This window comes from Tachysurus fulvidraco, chromosome 21, assembly GCF_022655615.1.
Source record: "Tachysurus fulvidraco isolate hzauxx_2018 chromosome 21, HZAU_PFXX_2.0, whole genome shotgun sequence".
Lineage (NCBI taxonomy): Eukaryota > Metazoa > Chordata > Actinopteri > Siluriformes > Bagridae > Tachysurus > Tachysurus fulvidraco.
The window spans coordinates 6,971,729-6,992,697 of NC_062538.1; the positions used below are offsets into that span (position 1 = coordinate 6,971,729).

At 36.9% G+C, this 20,969-nt stretch overlaps 1 protein-coding gene across 1 annotated transcript; it reads left to right on the plus strand.

Moving 5' to 3' along the window:
• The first annotated feature begins 6,101 nt into the window (after positions 1–6,101).
• On the plus strand, positions 6,102–7,551 carry LOC113644454 (claudin-3-like). Its single transcript, XM_027149320.2, has one exon. It carries the CDS (start codon positions 6,774–6,776, stop codon positions 7,410–7,412), a length of 639 nt encoding a protein of 212 aa, XP_027005121.2. The 5' UTR covers positions 6,102–6,773; the 3' UTR covers positions 7,413–7,551.
• The last annotated feature ends 13,418 nt before the right edge of the window (positions 7,552–20,969 follow it).

The following is a 20,969-nucleotide window of genomic DNA, read 5'->3' on the forward strand; positions in this document are numbered from 1 at the left end:
CCTGAGGAGTACAGTTGAAATGGCCGATGATATTTACTCTGTGTTTTGTAACAACAAAAGAAGACAGACTGCTTTGTGTTGTGATGAAAACAAATAAAGAATTCTTCACCACACAGAGCTTTTAAAAGCAGAATTGTTTGCCAGAGGTGGTGCTTAATGAATTACACCAAAGCTTTTAGGAAAAAGACAAAGAGAAAGAAAAAGATGTCTACGTAGTATCTGATGGGATTCTCATTTAAAGAATCAGTTAAAAAAACACTTTGTTGTGCAATATCATACTGACTGAAAAGTCCTTTATCGCTTAAGTTAAATGCAACAAGCTGGTGTGATGAAGAGTTTCTGTTTCCACTCCAATGATGATTATTAATTATGTTCCACATGTCCAGACATTTAATTCTGCTTTGTTTGATAATAATTTGCTTGTTAGTATATGTTATTATATGCTTCAGTAGGAATGACGCATCATACATTTTATCCATTTATTTGTAAATTTAAGATTAATGAACATCCATGAGACAGGTTAGTTCCTCTTTTCACAAACAGTCTTTTCCGTAATAGTCTCTCTTTTCTTGTCTTCTTTTGAAGACAGTTTGTCATGTAACCAAGGAACCAGAAAGTCCAAAGTGCCCTGTCTGGACTCACCCACTGTGGAAAATGTACTAATACTAGAGAATCCTTCCACTAGCGCGAAATAAAAAGATTTACTGTATCAAATATAATATGGTTTTCTTTGTTAAAAATGCATTTATTACTAGCTGTAGATTATGTAAAGAGTTTAAATATGAGTCCCTATAGATATAATAAACACCTGTGAATTGAAATTCAATCAGAATTACTGTTAGAGCTGCTGTTATAGAAAACTCAAACCAACTTCAGATTTGAGTCAAGGCTGTGGTGTAAAAACATTTTTCAAGACATATCATAAAACAGGCATCCTGTCAAACTCACAATCCTGCATCACAAATTACATTTCACATATCTTTAGATTTATTTTTATTGATCTTTATAATTCTTTGCCATATAATTTTAATATTTTTTATAGCTGAAGCCTGTAGAAAGTAATACAGTAACTCTCTTTCCTGCATGACTACTGAATATGTATTATTTAACTGAACATTTTAAATTTACTTTTTTGTTGCTGAAAGAAAACAAAAACAAACTATCCAAATTATGAGTAATAAGATTTTTGAGCAACTGATAATAAATGTCAGAATGTCCACTACAGTTATTTAAAATGGTTTGTATCCACAAGATACACTACTGATTTTTGAGACAAAAATAAAAAAAAGTTCCACAAGAAAAGCTAATGTATCTTGTAACAAACAAAAGTCCAAAACATTCAAATATCACAATCATCGTAAGTCACAAGAGCTGATTTAATATGAAATGGTGGTGTGTAACATCAAATGTCAATGTCATTAAAATTATGATGGGTCAGATGTTTTAAACTGAGAGGACTTGAAACTGTACAGATGATTTCAAATATATTGTAGTTACTTATGAAAACATTTGCATGTTACCCCTATGCATTGGGATTTTTTCTTGGTACTCCAGTTTCCTCTCCAATCTAGCCATGGGGGTCACAATCCAGTGACTTCTCTGCCGATCCCAAGCCCGGATAAATAGAGAGGGTTGCTTCAGGAAGGTCATCCGGCATAAAACATTGCCAAATTTAACCATGTGAATCGTCAGTACGAATTTCATACCGGATCGGTCGAGGCCCGGCTTAACAACGACCGCCATCAGTGCCGTTGACCTACTGTTGGTCGAAGAAGTAGAGGAGGGAGGAGAGTGCACAGACAGAGAGAGAAGAGGAAAGGTAAGAGTGTAGGACTGAGAATATGAACTCTGAATGTTGGTACTATGACAGGGAAAGGTAGAGAGCTGTTTGATATGATGGATAGAAGGAAGGTGGATATACTGTGTGTACAGGAGACCAAGTGGAAGGGTAGCAAGGCTCATAGTATAGGAGCAGGATTCAAGCTGTTTTATTATGGTGTGGATAGTAAGAGAAATGGGGTAGGTGTGGTCCTGAAGGAGGAGTTTGTGAGGAATTTCCTGGAGGTGAAGAGAGTGTCAGACAGGGTGATGAGTCTGAAGTTAGAGATTGAAGGGGTGATGTTGAATCTTGTTAGTGGATATGCAACACAGGTAGGTTGTGAGTTAGAGGAGGTGATGGAGGGTATTCCCACGGGTGAGAAAGTGGTGATAGGAGCAGATTTTAATGGACATGTTGGTGAGGGGAACACAGGTGATGAGGAAGTGATGGGCAAGTTTGGAGTAAAGGAAAGGAACCTTGAAGGACAGATGGTAGTGGACTTTGCTAAGAGGATGGACATGGCTGTGGTTAACACTTATTTTCAGAAGAGGGAGGAACATAGAGTAATTTACAAGAGTGGAGGAAGAACACAGGTAGACTACATCCTATGTAGAAGAGGCAATCTGAAAGAGATTAGTGACTGTAAAGTGGTAGAGGGAGAGAGTGTAGCCAGACAGCATAGGATGGTGGTGTGTAGGATGACTCTGATGGTCTGTAAGAGAAAGAGGTCAAAGATAGAGAAGAAAACCAAGTGGTGGAAGTTGAAAAAGGAGGAATGTTGTGAGGAATTTAGACAAAAGCTGAGGCAGGCTCTGGGTGGTCAGGTAGTGCTGCCAAATGACTGGGAAACTACAGCAGAAGTGATCAGGGAGACAGGGAGAAAGGTGCTGGGTGTGTCATCTGGAAGGAGGAAAGAAGATAAGGAGACTTGGTGGTGGAATGAGGAAGTTCAGGATAGTATCCAGAGGAAGAGATTAGCCAAGAAGAAGTGGGACATGGACAGGACTGAAGAGAATAGACAGGAATACAAGGAGTTACAGCACAGAGTGAAGAGGGAGGTGTCTAAGGCCAAGCAGAAGGCATATGACGAGTTGTACACTAGGTTAGACACTAGAGAAGGAGAGAAGGACTTGTTCAGGTTAGTTAGGCAGAGGGATCGAGATGGGCAATTCGAGGAGAATTTTTAAGGATAGAGATGGAATTTTGATTTTTGAATTTTGATGGAGAAGTATAGAGATGGTCAGAGTTGCACTCTGTGTTTGTAGACTTGGAGAAAGCGTATGACAGGGTGCCAAGAAAAGAGCTGTGGTACTGTATGAGGAAGTCAGGAGTAGCAGAGAAGTATGTCAGAGTGGTGCAGGAAATGTATGAGAGGAGCAGGACAGTGGTGAGGTGTGCTGTAGGTCAGACAGAGGAGTTCAAAGTGGAGGTGGGACTGCATCAGGGATCGGCTCTGAGCCCCTTCCTGTTTGCTACAGTATAGTGATGGACCGGTTGTCAGAGGAGGTCAGACAGGAGTCTCCTTGGACGATGATGTTTGCAGATGACATTGTGATCTGTAGTGAGAGCAGGGAGCAAGTGGAGGAAAACCTGGAGAGGTGGAGGTTTGCGCTGGAGAGAAAAGGAATGAAAGTCAGTCATAGTAAGACTGAGCACATGTGTGTGAATGAAAGGGAGGGAAGTGGAACAGTAAGGTTACAGGGTGAAGAGGTGAAGAAAGTACAGGAGTTTAAGTACTTGGGGTCAAGAGTCCAGAGCAGGCAGGTTAGAATGGGTGGAGAAAGGTGTCAGAAGGTCTGTGTGATAGGAAAATATCAGCGAGAAACAAGGCCATGTTTAGAGACAGTGTCACTGAAGAAGAGACAGGAGTCAGAGATAGAGGTAGCCGAGCTGAAGATTTCGAGGTTCTCTTTGGGAGTGACAAGATTGGACAGGATAAGGAACGAGTACATCAGAGGGACAGCTCATGTTGGACGTTTGGGGGACAAAGTCAGGGAGGCCAGATTAAAATGGTTTGGACATGTTCAGAGGAGGGAGAGTGAGTATATTGGTAGGAGAATGTTGGACATGGAGCTGCCAGGCAGGAGGCAAAGTGGAAGGCCAAAGAGGAGGTACAGTATATGGATGTAATTAATGAAGATATGAAGCTAGTGGGTGCAAGTGTTGAGGATGCAGAAGATAGGGACGGGTGGAGAGAGATGATTTGCTGTGGCGACGCCTTCAGGGAAAAGCCAAAAGAAGAAGAAGACTCCAGTTTCCTCTCCCAGCCCAAAACCATGGCATGTCTAATTTGCCTTTAGTGTGTTAATGGGTCTATGATTATACCATGTGATGGTTTGGCTGTCCAGTGAACCTACTACCTTCAGTCCCCTGGGATAGGCTCTAGGCTCCCCAAGGACTCAGTACTGAGTTCAGATTACTGTTTCTATCCAGATGGGCTTCCCAGCAGATTCTCCAGTTTCCTCATTTCTCCTAAAAACAGCATGGTACTGTAGGTGGCTTGGTTACTATAAATTGCTGTAGGGGGAATGAGTATGAGAATGTATGATTCCAGGGAACTGTATGGCATAATCTAATAAACTAAATAAGAAAGGTTAGGTGTAGTTCAGTAATACATGTAAATGTCTGAAGGTAGCAAAGATAGATAGATAGATAGATAGATAGATAGATAGATAGATAGATAGATAGATAGATAGATAGATAGATAGATAGTAGGGGTGGCACGGTACAGTACATGAAAAAACACCCGAACCGTTCGGTTCGCTTGTCTAGGTTCGGTTTGTGTGTGCATCGTACAGTTTGACGCATGCACAATGTAGCCCCGTGCTCAGTTTCGCCTCAGACAGTTTTGCGCGAACATACATATAGACAGTAAACATTGAGTAAGGAGTGCTGAGAAATGGCAATTGAAGGAGATAATGAAGGCTGCCCGGAGTTGGCGGATGCGACCGCGTCGTTCAAATGCGGTGTGTGGGAACATTTTGGATTCCATGTTACTTACGATGACAACGGAAATAAAACAGTAGATAGAACTGCGACTGTGTGCAAGCATTGTGCAAAATGCATTCAATATGCTAATGGCAACACTTCTAATATGACAGTTGTGTTAATACGGTTAAACTTTTGCTTGACTTTATGATTACGGCCTTTGCTATTGTTATAGCCTCATTATATTATGTTATTACATTATATTATATATTTATGTTTAAAATATTTTGACTTGTTTAAAAGGCAGAGCTTGTAAGAGTTCCTCTCTTTTTCTTAATTTTTTTTTGTAAGAGCTACACTGAAGTTGGCAGTTTGATAAATGCAAGTTCTTTTCAGTCTTTGTGTGCTAAAAAGGCACAAGTTCCTGTGGAGATAACAATACACATTCTCCTTTTTTTTGCCAAATAAGCAAAAAGCATGTCATCATCAATGTCTTCTCTCTTGCTGTATCAAAATCTCACCCAGCTTTTACTCAGAGATGGTCCCAATAATGTGCTTAAAGTAAAGTCAAATTCAGTTAGTGCATTACAAAATGCACTACATTACAAAAATGTTAATACTGTATCCTAAATTGTGGATAATTAAGCTAATAAGCTATATCCTAAATTGTGGATAATTAAGCTAATAAGCTATAAATCAAATGCTGAAGGAAATTTCTGGAGTGTTGAAGATTAAAAGAAAAAATAACAACAAGAACCGTACAGAACCGAAAACCGTGACCCTAAAACCGTGATACAAACCGAACTGTGGGTTTTATGAACCGTGCCACCCCTACAATATACAACATCTAAACCAACGTGGAGCAATCTACTGGTAGGAATGGATGAATATCACTCACAAACAGTTTGCAAACTGGCAGAAATTTACCTCAAAGGTAATACTGTACCACAAAGTATTCAACTTCAACTTAAGAAAATGTCACTAGATTCACCTGGATTACAAGCATTGCTTACATAGCTAGTATTTTTATTTATTGCAATCCAATATGCTCTTAAAGTAAAAAACAATCAAAAACCAGCATTTAACTTGTCAACTAGATCTGTGACTGATCTCTGAATTGTGTTAACATAAGTTGTATCTCTCTATTTTTGGTTTAAAACCATTTATGGGTATGTTTGTATTAACCACTGACAAAAACATGGTAAACAGCAAATATTCGGTTCCCAAGCAAGCATTATGACATTTTTTAATTATGGTTGGATCATTTTGTGTCATTTTTGAAGGCTGGAAAGTGTGCAGGAAATCTTGCTAAGATGAGATAGATTTGAACTCGGATCTGCACTGCAAATGATGTACAAACCAGCTGCATGTGCAGAAAATTCAGCAAACACATTTGTAAGACTCTTGCCCTTGTGGTTTTACATTACCAATGCAATGCAAGCAAAGTTTTACTCTTTAGGGTACTGTTTGGATAAAGTTAGTATCTTGGCTAAATTTTGACATAGCAGGCTAATCTTAAAAGTCTTTGCAAATCACTCACCCAGATTTTACTCTTGTCCCTGGCCTACAGAAACCACAACAAAATAATACTGTGCTTTAATGAAAATCTTATGATTATGACTAGAATCCGGGGTCTAGATCTTTGATTTGTCTCTGAATTTTCTAAACACAATCAAAATTATTGGTTTAAAACCATTTATAGCTTTTTATAGCTAACTGAAGCAAATACATAACAATGGTTTTATTTACCCTTTCAGTATGAAGCAGCTAAGTGTTTTTATTCCAATGTCAAAAATCCTTAGCAATTGAGCTGTGTATGAAACCAGCAGCCTGCTGCCTCTTTGTAAGATGTCATCACAGTAAGAACTGCCTCCTCCCTCCTCACACACTGCTTTGGGTACATAAAAGGAGCTTATTTTCTCGACAATATCACCATTTCGTATAACCACACAAAAAGATTTGTTTGGTTTTTGACTTTTTGCCTTTTTATTTTGTATCGTCACAGCCAGAGCACCTGCAACTCATCATGTCAATGGGAATGGAAATCGGGGGCATTGCCCTAGGTTTACTGGGCTGGATCATGTCTATTATAACCTGCGCTCTGCCAATGTGGAAGGTCACAGCTTTTATTGGAAATAACATTGTCACAGCACAAATCACCTGGGAAGGCATCTGGATGACCTGTGTGGTTCAGAGCACTGGACAGATGCAGTGTAAAGTGTATGACTCCATGCTGACTCTTCCTCAAGACCTTCAGGCGGCCCGAGCTATGTGCATCATCTCCATCATTCTGGGTGTTCTGGCTTTAATGATCTCTATCATGGGTGCAAAGTGCACCAACTGCATTGAGGATGAGACATCCAATGCAAAGGTCATGATTGTCTCTGGCATCTATTTCATCATCTCTGGCCTCCTGACACTTATCCCAGTGTCCAGGACCTCCAGGACCATTGTTCAGGATTTCTACAACCCGTTGGTGCTATCCAGTCAGAAGTACAAGTTGGGAGCATCGCTGTACATAGGCTTTGGGGCTGCTACCCTTCTGATCTTCGGAGGAGCGTTGCTATGCTGCAGCTGTCCACAATGCAAGGCCAGGTACAAGCCACCCAAAAAAGCCTATACTGCTCCTCGCTCCACTAGTGCCTATGGGAAGGACAATGTGTGAAATTCGTTAAAAGACAGGTACAGATTTAATGAAGGAAGACAAAGAATTTTCCAAGTAGACTCCGACATGAAGGGCTCTGTTATGCTGTTTATATTTGCTCTGCTCTGTTTGCTCTGTGTGTTTGGAGTTGCTTTTAAGACTTTACCTGCTGTATGATATATATATATATATATATATATATATATATATATTTATATTTATATATATATATATATATTAGTTACATTTTTATACATGTTTTTGTCTTTCCTTTACGTAACCCTGTTATAATTTTGAGACTCAGGAAGAAAGGACACACTGCTTTTTTACATGTATTTGTTTATGAAAATCAGACCACGGATAGAAACTGAAGACTCGCATGATGATGCTGATGACTGAAACCTATATTATTTCAAATTTCTTCCTTAAACATCAAACATATAAATGTACTTGTGTTTGTATTTAAACTTGCAGCTTACTTTTTTTACTTCTAAAAAATAAATCATATATTAAAAAACCTGAGAAATGGCCGATGATATTTACTCTGTGTTTTGTAACAACAAAAGAAGACAGACTGCTTTGTGTTGTAGTGAAAACAGATAAAGTGCAATATCATACTGACTGAAAAATCCTTTATTGGTTAAGTTAAATGCAACAAGCTGGTGTGATGAAGAGTAACTGTTTCCACTCCAATGATGATTGATAATTATTTTCCTCATGTCCAGACGTTTAATTCTGCTTTGTTTGATAATAATTTGCTTGTTAGTATATGTTATTATATGCTTCAGTAGGAATGACGCATCATACATTTTATCCATTTATATTGTATGTAAATTTAAGATTAAGACAGGTTCCTCTTTATCACAAACAGTCTTTTCCTTAATAGTCTCTCTTTTCTTGTCTTCTTTTGAAGACAGTTTGTCATGTAACCCAGGAACCAGAAAGTCCAAAGTGCCCTGTCTGGACTCACCCACTGTGGAAAATGTGCTAATACTAGAGACTCCTTCCACTAGCACTAAATAAAAAGCTATACTGTATCAAAGATAATATGGTTTTCTTTGTTAATAATGCATATATTACTAGCTGTAGATTATGTAAAGAGTTTAAATATGAGTCCCTATAGATATAATATACACCTGTGAATTGAAATTCAATCAGAATTACTGTTCGAGCTGCTGTTATAGAAAACTCAAACCAACACCAGAGTCAAGGCTGTGGTACTGTATAAGAACATTTTAAAGACATATCATAAAACAGGCATCCTGTCAAACTATCACAAATTACATTTCACATATCTATAGATTTATTTCTATCGATATTTATAGTTCTTTGCCATATTATCTTAAGACAACTCAAGCCTATAGAAAGTAATAACTCTCTTTCCTGCATGACTACTGAATATGTATATGTATGTCGCAGATAGAAAACAACAACAAAGTATCCCAGATAAGTCATAAGATTTTACAACTGATAATAAATTTCAGAATGTCCACTACAGTTATCTATAATTGTTTGTATCCCTAATGATTTCTGACTGATTTCTTGAGACAAAAAAAAAGTTCCATAAGAAAAGCTAATGTATCTTGTAACAAACAACAAAAGTCCAAAACATATAGCAAAAATTAAAATATCACAATCGTCATAAGTCACAAGAGCTGATTTAAAATGAAATGGTGGTGTGTAACATCAAATGTCGATGTCATTAAAATTATGATGGGTCAGATGTTTTAAACTGAGAGGACTTGAAACCGTTCAGATGATTTCAAAGATATTGTAGATAGTTATGGAAACATTTGCATGTTCCCCCTATGCATTGGGATTTTTTCCAGTTTCCTCTCCCAGCCCAAAACCTTGGCATATCTAAATTGCCCTTAGTGTGTTAATGGGTCTACTGTATGATTATATCATGTGATGGTTTGGCTGTCCAGTGTACCTACTACCTTGTGTCCCCTGGGATAGGCTCTAGGCTCCCCAAGACTTTGTGCATGATAAACAGCACAGAAAATGTTCATGTTCTTCATATGGTGTAACAGTGGGTGTTGCGGCTTTACAGCTCCAGTGTCCAGGACTCAGTACTGAGTTCAGATTACTGTTTCTATCCAGATGGGGTTCCCAGCAGGTTCTCCAGTTTCCTAAATTTCTCCTTAAAACAGCATGGTAGGTGGCTTGGTTACTATAAATTGCTGTAGGGGGGAATGAGTATGAGAATGTATGATTCCACTGAACCGTATGGCATAATCTGATAAACTAAATAAGAAAGGTTACAGTATAGGTGTGGTTCAGTAATACATATAATGTCTGAAGGTTTCAAAGACAGACAGACAGACAGACAGACAGACAGACAGACAGACAGACAGACAGACAGACAGACAGACAGACAGATAGATAGATAGATATCTCAAGGGGTTCAGCTGATAATGTTACCACACTTGGTTAGTCTGTGTGTGTGTGTGTGTGTGTGTGTGTGTGTGTGTGTGTGTGTGTGTGTGTGTGTGTGTGCGTGCGCGTGTGTCTGTGTGTGCATGCGTGCGTGTGTACAGTGTCTGTGACATACCACAATATAACTTGTTAAAAGTATCTTTAACAGTGTCCTAATTGTGGTCTATAAGGCAGTTTCAGTTATACAAGATGCAGATTATCCTATTACACAGGCCATTTAAGTTTTTTTAGACAAGTTAAAAAATATTGAATACAGTAACTGAGAGCTTTTATGCTTCTCAGTCACTTCAGACACATTCACAAAGATGTCTAATCTAATCTAATCTATGTTTGAATGTGTTTATATACCTCAAATTTTCCAACAATGTACTGTATAATTAAACTACAGCTATACTGTATAAGAAGTATTCTAGAGCACTGTTGGTCAGAAGGTGTTGATTACTTGTCTGTAACATCAGCTCAGACAATAGCTCTGATTACTAGGCAAATTACAGGATTATTTTAATGCGTTCCTGCTATAAATTCATAGACTTTGTAAGTGTAATAATATATGGATTCTCCAAATCATGTTATTTAGTGACTGTTTAGAACTGTTCATAGTTCCTATAATGCCTTAAAGTAGGATTTGTGTTTTCATGCTTTATTCCTTAATTTCTGGTATGTATGCATATATGTACGTATGTATGTATGTATGTATGTATGTATGTATGTATGTATGAATACACACAGGATGTGTTTGCAGTTACGCTTATAATTTACGCTTGCCTACTGAACCTTATTACACCAAGGAACAGATGGATCACACCTTCCTTAAGCAAAGTCACCACAGAGACAATACTCTTGGGATAAGCAACCTGTTTTTCCAAGTACAGAAAGTACAAAGGAGCTTTTATACCCATACAGACTAACACAACTCTAGTTTTAACAACATCATCTTCATCTCTGGTATGATTCAAGTGTTTGTGGGAAACAAGCAATTAATGACTTAAGGTTCTTAGTTTTGGACAATATTAGACTTTCTAAAATGAACTGATGTCTAAAGAGAATTAGTCAACCTTATATCTGAGGTGATGTGAATGCAGAAGCAAATGAAAAAAGAAAAGGTCAGCAGGAAGCATGAGGAACAACATAGAGGAAGCAATAAGTTTGTGAAAACAATAGATAATGTCCCATTTTTACTTTCTTCCTTGTTGCTTACTTGTTGCTGATTGTTAATTCATCAATGTTTGTGTAGAATATTTAAAATATGGACATTTATCTCCATCATGACTGACTCAGGAATCAAACCACAGACAAATGTGAATAAGTACAGTTTCAGGGTTTTATCATCTGGAACCAAGATACACATATAAACCAATATAAACTTAAATAGCTCACATAACTTCCGTAATAAACACACTCATTACTCTCTAAATACACAGAATAAAGATGTCTTTAGATGCTGCAGCTAGCAATTTATAACTTGTGTCCCTGGTTATATCATAAACTAGGTTTATTTTCTGTGTGGTGTTTCAGATTCAGTTTCCCAAAAAAATATAAAGAAATGGTCCTAGAAATGATTGTGTCTGGCTTAATAAAAGATGGGAGAGCTGCTGTCAACTTTGGGAAATGAACAACTAAACAGTAATAATAATAATAACTTCTTCTTTTCTCTGATTCTCTGACAACATTTAAAACAATGGCATATTAGACTTTACCTGCAGATTATTCTGTCAGAATTTATAGCAAATTATATAATAATATAAAAAAAACTTGTATTTTGAATTGTTTAACCTCAGGTAAGGTCAAATGATATTAATTTGATAATAATGCTTAAATTATCTGTATGTTCATGTTCATCATGAAATAATACTGTAAGCATACATAGGTGATATACAGTATGCTGTTCTGGTCAAAATGAGAACTCATGACCAGTATTGTGAGATCACTGGCAGGAAAAATTTTTAGCTTTTATTTGTCACTTACTGCATATATTATGGTTAAAGAACAGGGTCAGCCTTGATACAGAGCCCTGGAACTGTGATGGTTAAGGGGGTTGTTCAAAGCAGCTTAGCAGTGCTGAAGCTTGAACCCTCAACGTTCTGATCAGTAACCCAGCTTCTTTGTGTCTGATTCATTTATTTACCTTCATTGAATGCTTTATCCTGGAGATTGGAATAGTGACATTCACACACTCGTTCACATCTAGGATATTTAGCATAGCTAGTCGGTTTATTGGCATGTTTTGGGAGGTGTAAGGGGAAAAGAGAACATGGAGAAACACAATAATAATGAATGAACATGCAAAACTCATCACAGACAGTAACCCAAACTAAGGATCAAAGCAGTGACCCTGGAGCTGTGAGGCAGCAACAACTGCTTAATCCACACAGCTTCATCTCCGCCCTTCAATTTCCATTATCTGTTCCATCTGTTTCCTGTTCATTGGCTTGTCTCTCTGGGGATCCTTATATATCATCCATTGTGTATTATTGGACTTTGCCAGTGTAATATAGATAATTACTTGAGTTTTCAAGCAGGCATTATTCTGCATGTGTCTATTTGTTTTTGATTTTGGATCACTCTGTGCCAGGACAAACTTCACTTGTCAATAATCTCGTAATTTTTAGGCCCTCTCATATTATGCTGCACATATTTTCCACATGTAGTGCACATGTTTAGTTTTTTCACACACAATTAATTTTATATTTTTGAAGTCTATGATTCATTTTTTTAGCCATTTCCATTCTTTTCACATTATTTTTAACCTTGATTTATCTAGCATGCAAGTTTATGTACATGATTCAGTATTTTCCACCATTCTTCGTTTACTATGTATTGTTATGTTTCTTTCTTTCTTTCTTTCTTTCTTTTTTTTCCTCATACATATAGTTCAGTAATTTTCATGTTTCTCCACACATATTGCTCACATAATTACACTCAGAAGTGACAGGTAAAATATCACTATCTGTTTGGAAGAATAACATATTGCTTACATAATCGCACATAATCATTTTTCCATAAAGTGATCCCTCTAGTTCTATGGACTCATCTTGTACTGGCTCTTGAGTCCGTCTCATCTCACACATATATAATTTCTGGAAAAAGCCAAACAAAGCTATCCTGTTTAGCTTACCATTTATGTAACAAAATATCTGTACATGTTTATATTTTATGTCCCCAGTACTGGGAAAACCAGCCAAGTTCAGTTACTTCACTGCTTCATACCTCTTTATACAAATGTACTTTTTTGTGCTGAATAAAAAAGAAGTGCAGAGTTCAAAAGTCCCGTTTGCAACTGAATAAGACCCTTGAAATAATCTTTAGACCTTAACAACCACAAAAATATCAGTTATGAAAAGTAACTTATTACATGCACTTTGTTTTGACATTAAGCTTTGCTCAGGGGTCCAGCAGTGGCAGCTTGGTGGACCTGGGATTCGAACTCACAACCTTCCAATCGGTAGTCCAACAGCTTAACCACTGGGCTTCCACATCCCTACGCAATCATCTGAGTGTAGCCCATGATATAATTCCATAGTCCAAGCAGTGGTGTAGTCTACGTGATATGCAGGTATACGCCGTATACCCACTAGGAAATGCCAAGGATTTCCGTATACCCACTAGGAAATGCCAAGGATTTCCGTATACCCACTTAAAAAGCGTGAGGATATGTAACAATATCGTTTTGTGACAGAACTTTCATTCATAAATTCACCCCGTCTGTGTTGCGAACACAGACTGTGGTTGCGATTGCAAATCACTAACGTTTTTGGACCATTGGGGCTTCCGTGGCCTGTGACCTGATCTGACGTCACCTACCAAGGAGGAATTTTTAAAAAAAAAATTTTTAATTATAGATTTTATTCAACTACAAACATTTAAGGCATATTTAACAATCATAAATCAGAGTTTCGTGTTGATATAGCACTGAAAGAAAGCCAGAACAAACAAAGAGAAAATAAATATATTCAATTAGAAAAAAAAATGTAATTAAATAAAATTCAAGGGGGGGGGGGGTCCTTAATCTAATAACATATACGAGTCTAAAGCCGCAAGAAGTTTCAGGGCATTTCTGTCCATCATCTATTGAAGGGATTTTGCAAACAATTTCAAATCACCCTTCCATCCTGTGAAATGGGGTTTGACCCTTAAATACTTGCATCTGTGGATAAAGTGTTTTCCTAACACAATCAGGGTATTTAACAAAAATTCTATATTTTTATCATTTATAAACACTCCAACTTTAATTGAGGTCATATTCAGAGGATGTATCAATATACCTTTAGCTTGTACCCAATTTTGAAATGAAAACCAAAATTCATTTACCAATTCACACTGAAAGAAGATATGCTATACCGTTTCAATGTCTTTCTCACAAAATCCACATGAAATGTTTTCCCAATTAAATCTCCCATGTAAAAAGGAGTTGGATGGATAAATGTCATTTAATATTTTGAAGGTCACTTCTTTAGCCTTAGGGAGAATTGGGTATGATAAATATCGTTTCCTTATTTTTTTCGCTTTTTCCACACTAAAGTCTTGTAGAACATATTTTCTTTTCAGTTGATTAGGGTAATACTGCTTAGATATTTCTAATAAACTTATTTGTAAACCAAGGAGGAAAATGAGTTGCTTGGCGGTGTTTTTTGGCGCAAATTTGAAATTAACTAACTAATGTAAAAGAAGATCTGAAACGAAAGCAGACTCAAACTACACTCTGAGTGTTTTCGGAAGCCTGCGCTTAAAGCTACAGCAGCTTCGGGTGACATTTCACTCACAACCCGAGTACAAATGTATTTGGAAAGCTTTGTAAACTACCAGTTCATTCAGTTCATATTATTCTGCAATGAAAGAGTGTTGGTGATAAAACTGAACAAATGTTTATTGTTCACTCTTAAATGTACATTGAAAATTGACAGCTGATAAAACCTGTGCTCGAGGTTACATATTCATATAACATTTAAGGCTAAATGTAGCTCTTAAAGGTATAGGTCACCCAAAAATGAAAATTGTGTTATTTCCTCACCCTCAATTTGTTCCAAAACTGTATGAGTTTCTTTCTTCTGTTTAACACAAAAGATGATATTTTGAAAAAATTATTGTAATCAGACAGTTGGCAACACCCATTGAATTTCATAGTCTATATTTTTTCCTGTGAAAGTCAATGGGTGCTGCGCTGTCTGATTACATTTAGCCTTAAATGTTATATGAATATGGGACCTGGAGCACAGGTTTTATCAGCTGACTATCTTTTGTTGCTTACAATAAATTGGAATATTGATAACATTAATAATGCTCTCAATTACATGTAGATGCATATTTTATGCATTAGTGAGTGTGGTGGTGCCTATGGGGTGTCGCTCTAGGATGGGTGCGTATGAGGCTGGGGGGGGGGGGATCACAGTATACTCACTACAAAAAACTAGACTACACCATTGTATAAAAGTGTTAAACGTTCATTAGATTGGACATTCAAAGAATTCTTCAAACAAATAATCTAAAGTTGTCATGCAGATTATGCTCTAAGAATAATAAAAATCATAGCTGCAACTATGCAATACGGCATCAAAAGTGTAAAGATTAATATATTTAATCATGTGGGTGAGTAATGAATTCCAGCACACGGAAGAGACATTCACATCCTATATGGAAACATCCTATTATATTGAATATTATATTCAATGAAACTACGAGCTATTAGCTGAACTTTATTACTATTGGCTTTTATGTTTAACAGAGATGTATTTTTTATATTCAGTATCAGACGGATGCGCTCTGGATCACGTGATCATAATAAAGACTTTGTCACGTGACCGATACTACAGCAGGTGCGTTTATTTGCCTTTGTCGTTATGAGCCTTCTGACTCCTTTCATTGAGTCGTGTCATTTGATTCACCGCACCATTAAGAGCCGACTCTTTCAGATTCCAGGCGGTTTATTCCAATTAACTGTCACTGTTTGCATTATCTTGTCATAAGAAATTGCTGAACGAAGCCTCACTTTACCTTTCAATAATAAACAACATCCACGTGTCTTATTAAAGAGATTTATTTCTACGTATCATTATCCCCACAGCTGAGAGTCGAGCACGACTTCCTACTCACACAAACGAATAGTCAGATGTCAAAGATAGGAGTCGATCTTAAGCAGAAATAGATAAATGAATAATAGCATATCCTAAATCTACAAATAAAGAAATAGAGGAAAATTGATTTACATGCGAGTTGTGCTTAAAGTTCACACACACAAAAAAAAACCCGACTCAAAGTCGACTCGTTTGTGAACGACACGTTACGCATTCTTACACGTTCAAGTAATAATACCAAGCCTACCTGTCATATGCAGGTATATTTCACTTTCCAAACGAGCTCTATAAATATATTACTGTAAATGTTTTCAAAGGTACAGCATTAGTCATTATTTCCTAAATATATGCTTATGCGTTTAAAGGTACACCAGGTCAAGTTAAAGTTATAAAGACTTATGCCTAAGGATGCCTATTTGTTGTTATTTTTATTTAGCCAACCTCGATTAGAAAATCGTCAACACATATGATCAAAATCACAAGAGTCACTACAAGCAGAGTATCTTGTATGTAGAATCTTCGATAGACAGTAATTTTTCACTGTTATTGTGTCAGTATTGAAATTTTTAGTTAGTATGTAGAAATTGAGTCTCTCTGGCTGGTTAATTCATTAATTTTATGAAATTAGGCTGTAAACTGAATAAAAAATGTAAAGATAAATCTGCTGCTTTCCTCATTTGCAGCACATAACAAACAAGAATATAGAGACATATACTATAAATGCACTGGTCAGGCTCTTTATTTTAAGCCATTGACAGGTATAAAATAATATTGAAAAGGGTTAATTTGCAGGAACATTGACTGTTTTCCTCTTAAATGGCATTGCAAGTTTTCGGTCCTGCTTTAGATCTCACTATGGCAACACTGTGTATAGTTTCTCTCCAGCGTTGCCTATAGCACCAAGCATAGAAGTCAGTGACCTGCCTTTTTCACAAAGCCTACACAACAAGCCTTTAACAACTACAAACTGTAAGGGCTACACAATGTGGAGAGGCCAGAAACGGGATTTTACAAGGGAAACTTGAGACTACTTGAGATGAGGCAGAACTAGTTTAAATATCACAACTAGACTGGTGTTATGTTATATTGGTTCACAGATATATATATATATATATATATATATATATATATATATATATATATATATATATATATATATATATATATATGAGAGAGAGAGAGAGAGAGAGAGAGAGAGAGAGAGAGAGAGAGAGAGAGAGAATATTATACTTTAAGCGCTGTCTCTCCAGAGCCATGCACATGGATTATACATATTTTTTTTGCTTGTTTCAGTCTCACCTTCCTGTATTCTGCAATTTCTCACTTGGCTCATATGTCTTATATATTGTTAAAATAATATGTTGTAAATCCATGGATTCTGATTATTTGTTTCATAGTGAAGCAAAAATTAAAATGTAATTCACAGCCACATCATGGAGATACATAAATACATAATCTTTCTGTATTTATACTATGAGGATCATACCTGGGAAATTACAATCAAAGATTTCATGATTTATACATCTGAATATGATTCTTGATCTGTTTTATGATTTTGGTGTTAATTATATGTAACAGTGATTTAAAATTATGGGAAATAATTTGTAAGCAGGTGAATTTTGTTCATTTTGAACACTGTAAACACATAAAACAAGGTCTGTAGCTGTGATATGAGGAGTGTATATTTTTGAAAACTTAGGATAAATGTACATCTTAAACTGTAAATTTACAAACCAGAATATGGATGTGCAATTAAAAATGATTATTAATATTTTTAGGTTATTGACTTCCCACATATTACATATTATTTATATGTAGAACATCTAACAAAAGTGTAAGTGTAACTTTAATGTAAGTAACCTTAGATAACAGCATGGGTTACATCAGAATGTGAACAAACTTTTGAAATGAGCTGTGAGCACAGGCCAAAATATAGGTCTAGTTAGTTATGATAAGAGTTCTTAAGAGGGAGGGATTCCAAAGGCTTGGCCTAAATAGGCACTAAAACAAGGTTCTTGCTTTGTTGAATGATGCTGTACTTAACTGTCATATGTACATGTTTTCTTAGAAAATGAGATTGCACATTCATAAAATATACACAGTATAATTGTAAATAACAACAACAAAGCAGAAAATCATGGATATATTAGTCCTACACAGACACTGTATAGACTTATGTGAGGTTTTTGCACATTGATCGAAAAGAAAAACTAACTAACATGCTATTAGTAGATGATGCTATTATTATGGATGAGTTTATTTGAATGTGAATAGTTTGGATAATATTGTCTGTAACAAATAAAGACATTGCAAATTATGGTGTCTGGCGCCACCGTCTGGTGTGAACTCCACACACACACACACACACACACACACACACACACACACACACACACACACACACACACACACACACACACACACACACACACACACACACACACACACACGTCGCCACAAATTTAAAAGCATGGACATGTTAAGAAGGCTCTTCTATGCTGTAGCATTACAATTACTGACTGTTGACATAATTACCAGAACACTAGTAGAGAGGCCAGAAGACAGCATTTTTCATCCATAATCTCCTCTAACCGTCATAACCCACATGTGCTTTTTAATATAATCAACTCTGTTCTTAATGCCTCACAGTCTGCTTGCTTGGAAGCCAAAACATTGCATAGCACAGAGTCAGCTTTGTTAAGGGTTTTTAATGACGTCCTGTCCTCATTGCGTCTGATTCTGGTGACTTTTTGATCATTGTCCTGCTAGACCTAACTGCTGCCTTTGACACAGTTGACCATCACATTCTAATATCTCACCTAGTTCAATTTGTGGCTCTGTTTTAGAGTGGTTTAGGTCTTACGGGGTTCCACTGGGCTCGGTTCTGGGGCCATTACTCTTATCGCTTTATCTGCTTCCCTTGGGAATCATCCTTAGACACCACGGGATATCCTTCCCTGTTGGTGCCCCTAGGCTATGGAACAACTTGCCTCCGCACATCAGGCACCCTGTTTCCATGTTTAAAAACCAATAGAAAACATATTTTTTTTATTTGCCTTTTCGTATAATCATGAATTGATTATCTGTAATTATGTGTCAGCTGTGGCTGTTTTGCACCTGGCCTTCTTGCCTGACTTATTTACCAAACAGAACTTATGCTCTTACAGCCATAAGAGTGCAACCTTCCAAAATCTAGTGCAAAGCCTTCAGAAAGGGGAAAACCATCTTTGTTAGTGCCCATGGTTTCGAACTAGACAGTTCTCAAAGTGCTGTTGTTGATCCATCCACTTTAAAGTTGGATTGTTTTGTGCATGCTGAGACATTTATAATAATGTTAATGTGTTTGAAGTAAATAAGTGTGTTGAATATCACTAATTGAAAAAAAAAATGGTGCATCACATCAACAGTGCTTGCATTTATACGGGCTGCAATTCAACATGGTTGTATAATTAAGCTGTGCATTTTTCGAAGAAAAACCTTCAATGAAAAAAAAATAGAAAAATAAAAAATTCAATATTAAAAAATCGCACTTCCAAAAAAATTCGCCACACAATTTTCGATCTATTTAATTTCGCTTTACAAATTTGCTTTAAAAAAATTCGGCGACTAAAATTTGATAAGAAATTCTACGTCTTACATCCAGGAATCACAGGAGAAGCAGTCGAACACCGATGCATGAGTGCCACCTGCTGCTTCTCCGCGTCACCAGCAGGTGGTGCAAGCGGGCGTCGACGAAGACCAAAGCAACAAGTAGAGAAAGGCTTAATTAAACAACAAATTGCAAATTGTTGAATTGCAGCCATATAAATGCAAGCACCTTTTTTCCAATTAGTGTTATTCATCACACTTATTTGCTTCAAACACATTAGGCATTATTATAATATGTTTCTGCTCATCACAGTAAAGAGTGATTATTTGAGTTACTATTTTGTTCCTAGCAGCTCAAACCAAACTGCCCATTTTTCTCTGGCCCCTGGTATCAACAAGGCCATTGTGTGTAAAATCTAGAGACTGTTGTGTGTGAAAATTTCAGGAGTTTATGAAATATTCAAACCAACCAATTTAGTACCAACTTTGTCACAGTCAAAGTTCGAGAGATCCACTGCACATTGTTGGTTGATCTGAACATTAATGCTCTTATGCTTATTACACTTATGCTCTTGACCTGCAGTGCATTGCACTACCACCTGACTGGTTGATTAGATAACTTCATGAATGAATAAATGTCCTAATAACATGGACAATGATTTTAATTATAAGGTGATACATCACACACCCCAAGGTTTTATTTCTCATATTTAACAACAACAAATACATTTTAATAAAGTAAAAAATGTAATTAAAATATAGCCTCATTCTACAATTAGAAATTATGACTTACTGTGAAATAGGCATTACATTATGACACTACTTTTGCTAAAAATCTTTAATATAGTATTTCAAGTAAGTTTATTCTTAAGTATTTTGTGTTATAATTAATAATCTAGCCATGGGGGTCACAGTCCAGTGACTTCTGTGCCAGTCCCAAGCCCGCATAAATAGAGAGGGTTGCGTCAGGAAGGTCATCCGGCATAAAACATTGCCAAATTTAACCATGCGAATCGTCAGTACGAATTTCATACCGGATCGGTCGAGGCCCGGGTTACAACGAACGCCATCAGCGCCGTTGACCTACAGGGCGCCAGTGGAAATTGGGCTACTGTTGGTCGAAGAAGTAGAGGAGGGAGGATAGTGCACAGACTGAGAGAGGAGGAAAGGTAAAAGTGTAGGACTGAGAATAGGAACTCTGAATGTTGGTACTATGACAGGGAAATGTACTGAGCTGGCTGATATGATGGAGAGAAGGAAGGTGTATATACTGTGTGTACAGGAGACCAAGTGGAAGGGTAGCAAGTCTCGTAGTATAGGAGCAGGATTCAAGCTGTTTTATTATGGTGTGGATAGTAAGAGAAATGGGGTAGGTGTGGTCCTGAAGGAGGAGTTTGTGAGGAATTTCCTGGAGGTGAAGAGAGTGTCAGACAGGGTGATGAGTCTGAAGTTAGAGATTGAAGGGGTGATGTTGAATCTTGTT